Below are 13,661 nucleotides of genomic sequence, written 5' to 3'. Positions count from 1 at the left end.
TAGTGGGTACAGTGGCATGATTCTTTATGGGATTAGGCAGAGCTTCCCTCCTCCTTGCTAGAACACCTGAGTAGAGACAGTATACAAATTTTGACAATCCCAGGTTCCCAAGTTTTGAAATGTAAGTAGAGTGTTACTATTTTCTCACTTTCATTGTTCAAAACTTTTAAAGTGGGATGAAATGAGATGAATTGGCTTTATGTTTTTTGGTGCAGAAGGAAACAGATAACACGGAGGGGGGGTGATGTGAGAACTTGGATATATCCCCGACAGCAGGCTGGCAGGTGCAACATTGCCAAGTAGCTCCAAAGATGTGTCCCATAAACCTGAAGTTCATTTCGATGAACAGCATACATATTTGTTCCCATCTAATGCTTTCCAATGAACCAGGAACCAGATTCTCTCTTGACAAATTTTACTTTACAGCCAATTTCCTTTTGATGCAGGTGAAATGGAAACTTTCTTTAGAAGTTACTAACAAACTTAAGTGATTTAAAAGAATGGTAATAGGAAATGAAAAGAGAGGAAATGTTCTACCCAGCACTTCCAACAGATCTAAACCTGGTATGATTTATTATGCAACAAAGTCTTCCTTGACAAGCACAAAGTCTGCCCACCCTGCCGACTATTACAGAAATGGAGGAGCCTCTGACAGTGTGTGTGTGTGTGTGTGTGTGTGTGTGTGTGTGTGTGTGTGTGTGTATGCGCGTGTGAGCGCACGTGTGCTCATGTTTAATTGGAGATAAGTGTTTCACCCGCTTTGCTGCCCAGGCTGGTTGTGATCCTCAGATCTTAGCTTCCTGAAGCTTGAATTTAGGGCCTGAGCACTGTCCTTTGAGCTTCTTTGGTCAAGGCTAGCACCCTACCATTGAGTCCCTGCATCACTTCTGGCTTTTTTTTCTTTTTGCAGTATATTGGAGATAAGAGTCTTTCCACAAGCCGGTGGTAGCCTTGAGCACAAAGAGGCTCAGGGACAGTGCCCAGGCCCTGAGGTCAACAACAGGATCATAACAATAACAAAAACTTTCATGAACTTACCTGCCCAGGTTCGCTTCTAACAGCAAGACTCAAATCTCAGCCTCCTGAGTAGTAGGATTACAGGCATGAGTCACGGTCACCTGGTGCTGCCACTATTTATTCTGCATCTCACTGGCTAGACTGCAGGTGTAGGGTCTAATTCCTAGTGTCACTGAACACATTATGGTGTTGCTACAAATGGTAACCTTTTTTGTTTTGTTCAAGTCAGTGTGTGGTATTAAAATGCAAAGCTAAGTTCGGCATTAGACAAAGTTGAAATGCCATCTGGGATCATCCTGATTCATTTCAACAACTATTGAGAGGTAACCTTGAACCACAAAACTTCTGCTATTTAAGGAGACTGAATTCCTGACTGCATATGCACAGTGGGGCAGTACATCACAGAATCAAGGCAGGCAGAAAGTTTGGAGCTGCTCTTTCTCTGGCCACTAGCTTCATTCATTCAGAACACAGCAACCATCTGCCTAGTGGTCCAGAAGGGCCAGTTAGGGACCTACTCCAACTGGTGTCAAGCCAAAGCTAAGAAGATCCAATGAAAGACACATCGCATAGAGCTACTCCTCTAATTTACCCTTTAAAGGCTTCCCCAATGCTTTCTGGATAAAAATTCAATCTTTGTAGCATGTAACTTTCACTATCTAAATTGGCACTGCATTTTTATGTCTGTTTCTCTGACTCTCTCAGAAGACAGTAAGTTTCATGTAGTCAGGGATTACAACTTACTTATAATTAGTGGCCCACTGGGTCCTGACATAATGTTGGATATAGAGTAATCACATGATATTATGTAACAAACGAGGGAACAAGTGAATATTACTTAACTTCTTGAAAGAATCTTAGGCCCAGCACAGTATGACTTGCCAAAGAACTCACCAGAAGCAAAGGGCCAGGACACATCTCCCTGTTTTCCAGGGTATCATGTTATTGTCAAATGTGGGCAACCACAGCACATGGTTTCCCATTGTGAAAGGGTCTTTACGTGCTACTTCGTATTTGAAGGGTGACAGAAGTTAAACATATATACCATGTATGCATAATTCTTGTGCCCCAATTTATCATTTTTGCCTATTCCTATGATTAATGAGTCTATTAGCCAAATTTGTTCAAAACTCTATTATATATAATCACAACATGACTCTGACTACCAAATCTTCAACAAAGATATTTTGGGCTTTGACAAAAGCCCAGAGAATGCATGAGAAGCAAGATAGATAAACTGTGTTCTTGGCTTGAAGAAGGTAGACTTTACAGGGAAACAAGCAGAAGGACAAATAACTGCAATATTGTTACTAGAACTGGGCACAAGCCCCAAAGAATAAGTTAGCATTTGCCAAGGTTTAGTTGTAATTGTAATAATTGTATAATAATTATAGTGTGTAAGTGGAATACAGTCACCCATAACACGATGACTTTTATGTCAATAACAGATTGTATATATTATGGCGGTTCATAATATTATACAACTGCCTATTTCCTGGCCGTCTTTGTTTGTATATGTGCACTCTACGATATTCCCATAAAAATGAAATAGCCTAATGATGGATTTCTCCAAATGTATCTCACAATTAAGTGAGACATGATTATACTTCTTTCTTTCACTGGTCCTTCATCTTGCTTCTCCTCTACCCCACCATGTCTAACACACTGTAGGTGTCAATATGTGGTGAACTGACCTATGCACGGGCAGTCTAAGACAATGTCTTGTCTACTCTGCATGGGGGTTGTATGTGAAAAAGCTTTTAAAAGGACATACTTGAAGTAGATCTTATGGTTAGTTCTTATGGCTTATGATTAGTTCTTTATCTGGTAAAAAAAAAATGGAGAAAGAGTATTTCACGCTGAAGGAAAAGCAGATGCGTGTGAAGTAGCAAGCTGTGTTCCCAGAGCTTCTAGAACCTGGGCTTAGGGAGCTGTGGGAGGTGAGGTGGAGACATAAGCCAGGCAGATACCTTGGTAAGGTGTCTGAACTTGATCCCCTAAGCAATGTGAAGCCATTGGAAGCATGCAAAGAGCACACGCAGATCTGTAAGTAGAAATGCAATAACACTTGCAGTTCAGCCAGTGGAGATGTCCCATATGTGCAATTAATTTCCAGAATATGCTTCCTTATGAAAAAATAATTGTTTAACTCGGCATTTCAGACTGTGATGTTCTCAGAAATTCTACAGATAAACTCCTCCGCTGCAAAGAAACAACACAATAAAAAATGTTTCCTTTTCATCCTGAGCTTCACAACAACTAGCAAGGTTAATTTTCTCTCCCTTAGGTAAAAATAGTATGTGTCTGAAATAATTTAAAACAAGTATTCCATCTCAGAAATTAGGAGTTAGTGATACTTGCAGAATGGCATTCCCCCCTCCCAACACTTCGTTCACTGTGTCTCTTTCTTCTTCTTCTTCTTCTTTTTTTTTTTTTTTGAGTCCGGTCATGGGACCTGAACTCTGGGCCTGGGCGCTGTCCCTCAGCTCTTCAGCTCAAGGCTAGCGCTCTACCACTTGAGCCACAGCACCACTTCTGGCTTTTTTTCTTTTTGCTTCTGTGGTGCTGAGGAATCAAACCCAGGGCCTCGTGCATGCAAGGCAAGCGCTCTACCACTGAGCCACCTTCCCAGCCCTCTTCTTCTTTTTTTAAAAATAAGTTTTTTATTGTGAAAATACTGTACAGAGGGGTTACAGCTACATGAGCAAGGTAATGAGTACATTTCTTATCAAGCATTGTTGCCTCCTCCTTTGTTTTTCCCCTACCATCCCTGCCCTCCCATCTCCACAACTACACTTGCCCCCTCCCTGACTAAATTATAAAGTTACAAATGGTTTAAATAGGGATACAAGTTGATCCACTGCAGCAATGAGATGTACAAGACCCTATGCGTCTCTTGATGCTTTCCTCCCTACTGTGGAGAAGGTAATTCTGCTAAGTGAATGTTCTGGACATGGCATTTTCTGCAAATAATTAAACATGACTTCTTTTGTCGTGGTGGATGTTTGTAAAAGGTAAAGGCTACTCTAGTTTGCACATTATTTCAATTACATTAGTGCCATGCCATCCTCGGAGTACCCATGACAATGTTAGTCATTGGTGGAAGATTCTTTTTACCTATCCAGAGTCATGTTCTCATATCCATTTCAGAATAATAAGATGTTTAAATATTTATTTCTTTCCCATAACTCGATAGGTCCAGGCTCTTCATTTTAATAACTCCTGTCCAAATAATAGTGAGTTCCTGCTTCGAAGATATTGGCACTGAATTTTCCTGATGGTAATGATGTTCATGTTGGATTCACATTTTCTCCTGAGCTCTGCCACTAATCCGTGACCTTGGACAAATTATATGACTACTAGTGAATTCCTTTTGATAATTTTTAAGTTTCTCTTGTAGCTTAAAAATTCTGAGTATGTTCTAAGAAGTTTGATTAGTGCAAGAAAGTATGAATGAATTAGTTATAGAACTACAAATTGTGGCAGAAAAAATGGATACTTATGATATGCACCTATTCCTTTTAAATCACACCAGATTTTGAGAAATTCTTGAAGAAGAAGATAGTTACAATCCTTATATCGATAATGCTCATTTGTTTGGCATATATTTATTTAAGATTTTGGTATTATGTTAAAGTCTAGTAACAGAGAGGGAAAGAAAAACCTTCTCAACCTGCAGAAACTGGGAAGACAGCAGACAATTTTAGACAAGAAATAACAATAAGCCAGAATAAGTATTATCATGGGACTCTGGCTCTGAAAACAAAACATACAGCTAAGATCTAACTGGAGCTACATGTCAGGGAAGGCTTCCCTGTGGATGGACTGTCGAAGCATAGTGTGATTTTTGGGAAACCATATTGAATGGAACACAAGAAAAATATTTGTCCCATGCCCAGACTAAACATTTAAGACTGAAAGAACTGAAAAGAACGGAAAGAAAGGTTGTGAAAACATCTCATAAATGCCCCTACCCTCAAGTTTTAGCAATGATTTGATCATAAGTTCACTGATGGATCCAGTTCAAGGCTATAAGTAATAATATTATTTGACAGATAACCAATCATTGTCTTTCTGTCTTTCTACATAGCTTCTCAAAGAGTAGATAATAGGTATACATGCTGACTGGTGTTGTTTTTCAACTTTTTGAAAACCTTTCTCATTTTCCTGACTACCAATATTTACAGAACAGGAATTATATCGCACTGCCTTGACACTCCATGTTATTTGACTTCACCTCTATACCAAGACAGACTTGACTGCAAGCAAACACTTTGCCTTTTGACCAACACAATTACATTCACATTCATCATGGTACAAAATAGAAGATTTAACTTGGCTTTGAAAGTTACCATATATGTTACAGAGATGTTTAAACCAGGTTGTTGGCCTTCAAGAGTCCAGGAGAGTCCTATTTATTAAAAAGCATACAGAAATGTCAATCCAATATGGTTGCTTTGATGATCAAATCAGTTACTAATTATTCATTGGATGATACAGACATGAAACCAGGTACAGGAATAATAAACAAGGTAACACTAGTTTGAATGCTTTACAAACTTCTAAGGTAATAATGGTCTTTAACTTGTTTTATAGTTGGGAGAAAGATTATAGAAACTGCTTCTTTTAGTATCATTGCCTTGATTTATTATTTCCTGTATTCATATTTTCAGTCAGCACATGCTTTATTATTAAGCTTTCCTTGCTTTATCTTTTGTAGACAATTTGATCAAAGGTTCTTTGAGGGTAGAGATTGTGCTCTTCCTCCAGAATATCTAATTTTGAAACTCTTAGACCTTCAATGAGTATTTACTAAGGACTATAATTAGTTCAAAAATGTCAAAACGAATCAACCACAGAACTCCTCATTGTGATGACTTAAAAATTTCCAATGATGGTTCTAAACTTTAATGTGTACAAAAGTTGTAAGGGAAATTTATGGAAAATAGACTCCTATACCTCATTCCCAAAGATTATTCTGTTTTAAATTATTCTCACCTTTCTTCTCAATTATTATCATTGTTCTTGTACAAAAAAAATTTAGGAAATAAATACTGGAGCCTTGGGATTGAACTGATGCTTCTTAAAGAGAAAGAGCTTGACCTAAAGTAAGGCATTTCTGTACTTCTCTCCATCCTCCCGTTCTTCTACTAAATATTTATTGTATATCCACTAGTACCATGTACTAGGTCCTGGAATTAAACTGCTCAACAAGATGTGCAAAGACTTTTGCTGATGTGGCACTTAGATTTTATTTGAGGTAGGACAGAAAATAGGCAAATAACTTTGGGATTATTAGAGATATTGTTCTCTGAAATAAAATAGGCTAATATGGCAGGCAAATATTCAAGAAGGATTAAATAATGTGGTACAAAAGAAGAGAACACAAGATCTGAGAATTGAATGACCAGAAAAACTTAAAGCATGCCAAACACAGCAAGTATGAAGGTTTTAAGGAAAAAAAGAATCAGTAAGAAGAAAGCATGTGTAGGGCTTGAGATATAGCCTGGTCAAAGTCATCCACCAGAAACATCAGGGAGGAGACGATTGGGATTACTCTCAAGGAAATCTGGGAAAAGGTTACTAGCTAACATATCATTAAGGAAGAGTTTTTTTTAATGTTGTACAAACACTTTATGTTTGTACACTTTATTATTATTTGTACACTTTATTATTAAAGTGTTTTGTACAAACACTTTAATGTTGTTCAAAAAGCAAATATAATATGGCAATGCCTTATCCATTAAAAATAGTTCATTCCATGATTCCTTTTGAAGCTTCATGGTAATAGGATTCCATTATGTCTGGCAGATTACATTTTGTAATACCTGAGTATTGAAAATAATCTCATTTTGAATTTCCTTGAGATCCTAGTGACTTATTATTCATCGAATTACTCAAATGTCATTAAACAGGACCTAATAAATGATGTTAACTTGCCTTTCAGAATTCATATACTTTTCTAAGGAAAAAACACTTATCCTATCATTTCTAAATCAGTTATATGACATGAGCTTTTATGCTAGCTTGGGATTCTTTTTCAGTCTGGCATTGATTTGTCTTACCATTCCAACTGGACATGTACCAATTAATAGTAATAGTTCTACTACAACTAACCATTTTTTTAATTTATCTACATAAATGAGTGTCTAAGGAAGACAGGAAAGAGCCAAGGATGAGCATGTTATTGTTATGTAGGAAACACATCCTGGGACAATGTGGTAGGGTAAGAGGAGGGGCTACTTTGGAAATGAAGAGATAGATGCTCAGACTCAGACCTCATTGATCACTAGCTGCCCTTTCATAAGCCATCTCAAGGAAAGGCAGCCAGGGTGACTGTGGCCTTCTGTGATATGGTCTGGTCCACTGACAGTTGGGATCTGCTCATAGTTTCATTACACAGGGCTACCAGAAGACGAAGGACTGGATCTGTCCAGACCAAATCCAGACTAGAAGCTGCATTTTCTATCTCTTTTTACTCTGCTCTAAGACTTAAGTATTTCTTTTGGGGGGGGGGGAATCCCTGTTTGTGTGTGTGTGTGTGTGTGTGTGTGTGTGTGTGTGTGTGTGTGTGATATTATACATAATGCTCAGTTCTAATGAAAAAGTTTCTCACAGCCATGAAAATTGAGTTTTTCACTTGTATCTGGTCAATCAGGTTAACACCAATAACTTCCAAAACTGGGGAGCAGAAGAATAATCAATCACAGACTACAATTACTGTAGTTGTAGTACCTGAAACAAGATGGAAATATGCTGGTGGAAAGTTTATGGGAAAAGGTGTGGGAAAAAGAATTGGGAAAGAAAAGAAAGGCTCTATTAGAATAGAAAAAACCTTCATCATCACAAGAAACTGAGTTTAGTCATGCTGGAAATACCACTGCAGCTCACATCTTTTGTTAAAGTAAAAAGGGAAGTAGGGGATTGGACCAGGCAAAGTGATATTTTAAGCTTCAACACATACTGCTCATCACTGACTTGACTTGCAGCCTCTTTCAACAAAAGCACACAGTGATTTAATCTCAACAGCAGTGTAGTCTGCAGCCATATGAGACAAAACTATCACTGCAGACAGGCTGTAATTTGTGAAATTCAGGTGTCGGGGATTAGGACCACCTGTTGAATTTAATCTTGGAGTTATAATGTTAATACCATCGTGTAACTGAACATAAACACTACATATTTATCAGTCTTTGAGACCTCCAGCTATGGAGATGTGAACGTTTTCCTAAATAGTGTCTGCAACTCTCTCCAGACTCTGTAAATCAACGGCAAATAAAAAGTCTGTTGGAATTCTCATTCAATATGCAGCAGCATATGGCTTCATGGTCATCACATTCAGCATATCCTATCATTTTTTTCTGAGGCCTGATGTGAGGAGAGTGGGGGCAAAAAACCCATCTGGGTGTTCCTTAGCAATATAAGAATAGGAAATCTTTTGCTTCTTACCCTCTCCTGCGTTAATTGGGAGAAGATATTCCTAGCAATACGCTAACAAATGATTTCCACCCTTGCCTCAGCAAGAATATAAGCTCTCAAATGAAACCTAACTAATATCAATTTCTAGAAAGGACAAATACATCGCACACATGCACCTTCAGCTGGCCATCAGAGGAGAGCTCTGCCTCTTTTTCAGCCACCTCAATAACAGCAGTAAATGGGGTCAGTAAGTGACTGCATTTTGTGTAGAAGTTTACATTTACTTTGGTAGGATGGATGGGTTAATCCCTAAAGAGAAGGTACATACTTTATCATTTCCATTTGTTCCTTTGCTTGAGGTGAGGTAAACTTCATTGATAACTTGGATAAGCAGTTTTGTAAGAGACAGGTTTGGTTTGGTTATCCCTCCCTTCCTTTTTGGATTTTTGAGACAGAATTTCACCAGGTAGTTCCAGGATGGCCTTGAACTTGATTTCTTCCTGCCTCTGCCTGGAACTACAGGTGTGTACACCACCTCACTTTGGGAGATATTGATTTTCTATAAAAGAATTTTATTGATTTACTGGTAAAAAAAAAGATCTTCCTCTGCCAAGAATTCCAAGGACTTTCATGTAGTATTTATCATTCATATAGTACTTCACAATTTATAAAGCCACTTTACTATAGTTTGTTTCAATTTTTTTTGCAGAGTTGAGAATTTCTTCCAACAAAGAAAAGAGCTGTTCTTCATTCTAATTATATAAGGCTCTGATTCATTGAATACTTTATCTTAAAAATCAACAGGAGGGCATTATGTTTCTCTTAAAATTCTTAGCTGGCATCTCTCTAGCAGTATTACGCAAGGAGGAAAGCATTAGGAATAAATATCTTTCCCCCCAAACAGATCAGAGCTTTCAGTAAATCGATCTTTTGACACCTCCATTAATCACAGCTTCACAAGTGTTAGCCATTTTCATTGAACAATAGCCATGAAAATCTACCAATTCAATATATTTATCAGACATCAACTACCACAGAAACACCATATCCATCCAACAGCCAGAAGCCTATGTCTAAACTTTCCATGACTTCAGCCCTTACCAGTTGCTTGTACATACAGATCAAAACTATGCAAGCAATCCACAACTAAGAAAGAAAACTGAAGCCATAATTGATGAGCCTATCACCTTCAACTTTTGGATTTTAAGTCTATCCTCCATCATTTCCTCTAATATTTCCCCCTCTTTCCTGCTCCTCTGAGAAATTCCTAGTATAAGTGCCACCTTTTCAAAGAAACTTTTCTTACTTCTTCCAGGAGATGTGACCTTTCTCCTCTGAACCCAAATACTGTTTGTAACTAACATCTGCTTATTTGCCCAGACTTACTTCATGACACATTTTGTCTTCTACAGACATTTAAAGATCCCTAAAGGCTGGCTTCTGCCTCAAAGTCTTTTGTGCCCTCTGATCCTCAGCATTATGCATGGCACAGGTGAATGGCAACCTTCTGATTGTCATTTAAAAAGAAGTTTGGCTTTTTCATACATAGTATGAGCAGTCTTTCCACATAGGAACATCTGCAAAATATTGCTTCTGTTTACATAATAAAATGTGGCAATTAAAAAAAAAAAAAGCCCAGTTGTGGGATTTCAAGAAATCCCCTAGCTTTATAGGGAGGTACAGATCAGATGTATGTTTTAATAAAAACACATTACCAGGTTTAGATAATGAGAGATGCACTAAAACTGTATTAAACTATCCTCTGAATCAGGAAAGTTGATTAGGATTCTCCCAGAGGCTTCCTCCACTGAAACCAGAGATTTATTATTCCAGGGAAAGGAGGTTCATTTTTTTTTTAAAAAAAATCAGCTTATTAATTATTAGCCAAGTCATGCTGTAGCTTCTCGGAAGGCAGAGGAAAACAAGCTTTCAAGCCAATGGGAGCTGAGTTTGTGCCTCCAGCTTTCAGAGGCTGCCTGGGCACTGCTCCTCAGAGCTAAAGTCATCCAGCCCAGGGTAATAGGGAGAGATCAGAGGGGAGCCTGCAGTGACTAGGGACTGCTGGTTGCTTCCTGCCCTACTCCTGGATGGCAGAAATGGTGCCTGATCATGAGCGATCCCAGGTTTCCTTCTGCCAGGGCACATCCTCCCAAATGGAAAGCTTCCGGCCATAGGACATCACAGGCAGCCTGGAATTCTGAGGCTTGATTCTAGTATCAAGACTGGTTCCTGTTAGTACCAATTGAGCTTTGGGGTCTACCACTCACCTTATTCCTATTCATCCCCCCCCCACTAAAATAAATAAATAAAATAACCGAAAAGCATACAAACAAAAACTTTGCATTCTTTTCCAAATAAGAATTCACACCAAGTAGGAAGAAGGCCACCCCACCCACCCCAGCCAGTCCACTTCCCAGCCAGCCTCTTGGGGAAATGAACCTACTCACGGCGCCTCCCAGCCTCCCCAGGAAAGGGTGGGGGAAGAAGGCTCAGGTGTGCGGGATCCCCAGGCTGAGTGGCGCACGGACTGGCACGCAAGCCTTCACCTTGTGGTCCGCCACGCCGAGGTATCCGTCCAGGGGTCGCGGTCCCGCGGGGGCTGCGAGGCGCGGCGCGGGGCTGCTCTCCGCCGCCGGCTGAGCGCTCCCGGTCGCCGGCGCCTGTGGTTGTAGTGGCTGCTGTGGCGGCTGCGGGGGCCGCTCCTTCTGGCCGCCGAGGCTGCTGTACACGAGCAACAAGCTGGTGCACATGGTGGTGAGCGCTAAACACACTGCCAGACCATGGCGCTGCGGGCGGGCGGGAGGGAGAGAGCAGGAGACAGCGACTGAGCCACGACCCGGGAGTGAGTGCGCGCTGCGGGGGACCCCGGCACCGCGCTCGGATCGGCCCGGGGCCGCAGCCTGACCGGCGAGGCACGGTCCCCGCGCGGGTGGCAGGGGATGCGCCCCGCGCGTCGCCGCTCTCGGCCGTGGCTGCCGCCCAGATCTCTCAGTAGAGGGCAGGTGGTGGCGCGCGGCGCGGGGATCAGGGAAGGAGAGCGCGTCCGCAGCTAGGGCAGGGGTGGGCTCGCATTTTGGGGAGGGGCCCTCCTCCCCACCCGGCTGGAATCTTTACCCTTGGCACCCCCTTCCCCCTCCCCGATTCTCTAGGGTTCCACCTCGGCGAGCCTTGCAAGTTTTCAACCTGGCAAGGAAACCCAGAAAAGTCTGCAAAGGTTTCCCCCCTCCCCGCCCCTCGTAGTTCTTGCCAGGCTGTTGCTTTGGGGGGGCCTCTTGCGTCCCCAAAACGATCTACCCGCTTCTTGGGCTCTCTGGCTCGGGGTCCTGCCCCTTTGGACCACCGGCCGGAGATCCAGGAGCCTGAGCAACCCAAATACCCACCCGGGATTGCGAGCCAGGCAAAGCCACGCAATCCGGAGGGGACACGAAGCAGGTGGAAAGTTGTCCCTTTTTAACAGGCGACCCCACCGCACAAGGTTAGGTCCTCCCTGGGGCTCCTCCGTGGGACCCCGGGACGCTGAGCCCTGACGGGTCCTCGCCTCTGCCCGGCAGAGTTGTAATAACTGACTCACCATCAGGGTCTTCATTTTGGGCGCCTCTTTTGTGCGGAATCCTCAGGCACGCGCGTCCGGAGCCACTTTTTTTTGGAGGATTTCCATCGTGGGCGATAGGGCACAGGCGGCTCTGATTTTTTTTTCTTTCCCGCGACTGGAGGCGGCTGAGCGGGCGCAGGAGCCGCGGGACCCGGGAAGCGCCGCTGTGGCCAAGATTAGAGACAGAATTAAAACTGAACCGGACCCTCGTAGTCTCTCAGTGATCTACACAACTGCTGCCTGCCGCCGCCTGCTGGGTCCTAGAGACCTCTGCATCGCCTTTCCCACCCACCCACCCACCCCCAAACCCCGCCCCCAAATAATCTCAGCAGAGTAAAATTTCTGGGGTCAAAGAGTTGACCGTGTCTGTGTGACCATTTCTTGGTTGCAGTGTTTATTTATTTTATGAAGACGTCAGCCCCAAAAGAGAACCTTAGCTTCGGAATGTGATAGCCATTTGAAAATGGGCAAATTCAATTTTCTTTTGAGTTTTTGGTACCACCCTAAATATCAGTAACCTTCTATGTAGCTTCTTTATTTAGGGTCCTAGTCAAGAGAAATCTACCACGAAATTATTTCCGTCTCCCCCGCCCTCCCGCCAATTCTATTAGCTGTTATCCAGTTGTAAGCGATCAAGTTTTGTTTTCTCCTTTATTTTTTATCAGTTGTCTCCATATGCGCTCTGTAACTGTATTTTATTCAAATGATTTCATTCATTATTTGCATCCAAGATTACGATAAATGTTTTCATTTGGCCTTTGAGGAATCCAATATTCATCTAAAGGCTGGTAAAGTTTTTAAGACATTCAGCAGATCATCTCCACATGGTTGGCATGGCTTGTAGATTCCTCTGAATTTCAATGAAGAATTTTTGGCTAGTGGAGCTAAAATTGCTCATGGCTTATTTCATAAGAATTCTACGGCCCTCCATACTCTCCTTATGCTGGTCACTTTTACAACTTGGACTAAAATTAAAGCATTAATTATTGTTCCGTGTTGGGGAATCCACACCAATAGCTTTTTTTTTTTTTTAACCAATAGCTTGTTTTTAAGGATGCTGTCTTTCCTGCCTTGAGTTGCAAATGTCATTTGTTAAATGTCTAATTTAGCTGAAAAACATATTTCTTGTAAAATTGCTCAGTGGAAATAGTTGTCTTAATGTGATACTTAACACCTCACCTGCAGCAGGGTAACATTAAAGATTACATTAAGATGGAAACGATCAACAGGCCAACTGAAGCATGGGTGCATTAAGAGCTTTCTCAAGGCCAAAAAAGGCATTGCAATCCTCTTTTAATCTCCACAACTCTACTGCTGGACTGATGTTATAACAGGAACTATTTTTAATTTACAAAGCACCTTTCCATACTTCTGATTGAAGAACTTATTGGTTCAACAATGAATACCAGTGCAATGCACTTGAGAGGCAAAAAAAAAAGCATGTGCTTTTAATCTTTCAAGGAAAAACATAAAATTCAAAACACTGTTCAACATGGCCAGCCTTGGAGCTATTTATTCAATTTGTGCTTTAGGCATGAACAGTGGCAGTTGTTAGGGCAGGAAAAGCAGCAGCCAGAGGAGAATCTTATCAGGTCTTGGCAATTCTTTATTGTATGGTTGCACTTGACACTCA

General features: G+C 41.3%; 1 protein-coding gene across 1 annotated transcript in view; it reads right to left on the bottom strand.

The window, feature by feature from the left end:
* Nucleotides 1–12,260, bottom strand: part of St6galnac5 (ST6 N-acetylgalactosaminide alpha-2,6-sialyltransferase 5) — a 187,374-nt gene extending 175,114 nt beyond the window's left edge. Inside the window, exons 1-2 of the mRNA XM_070007321.1 lie at nt 12,008–12,260; nt 10,983–11,222 (exon numbers count right to left, since the gene is read on the bottom strand). Of these exons, the coding sequence (XP_069863422.1) occupies nt 10,983–11,222; nt 12,008–12,022 (255 nt within the window). The 5' untranslated portion in view covers nt 12,023–12,260. The remainder of the gene's footprint in view (nt 1–10,982; nt 11,223–12,007) is intronic.
* Between the last annotated feature and the right edge of the window lie 1,401 nt (nt 12,261–13,661).

This window comes from Dipodomys merriami, unplaced genomic scaffold (assembly GCF_024711535.1).
Source record: "Dipodomys merriami isolate MVZ:Mamm:240054 unplaced genomic scaffold, mDipMer1.0.p SCAF_7, whole genome shotgun sequence".
Taxonomy (NCBI): domain Eukaryota; kingdom Metazoa; phylum Chordata; class Mammalia; order Rodentia; family Heteromyidae; genus Dipodomys; species Dipodomys merriami.
Note: the sequence above shows the minus strand (reverse complement) of the source record. Positions and strands in the feature narration are given on the sequence as shown.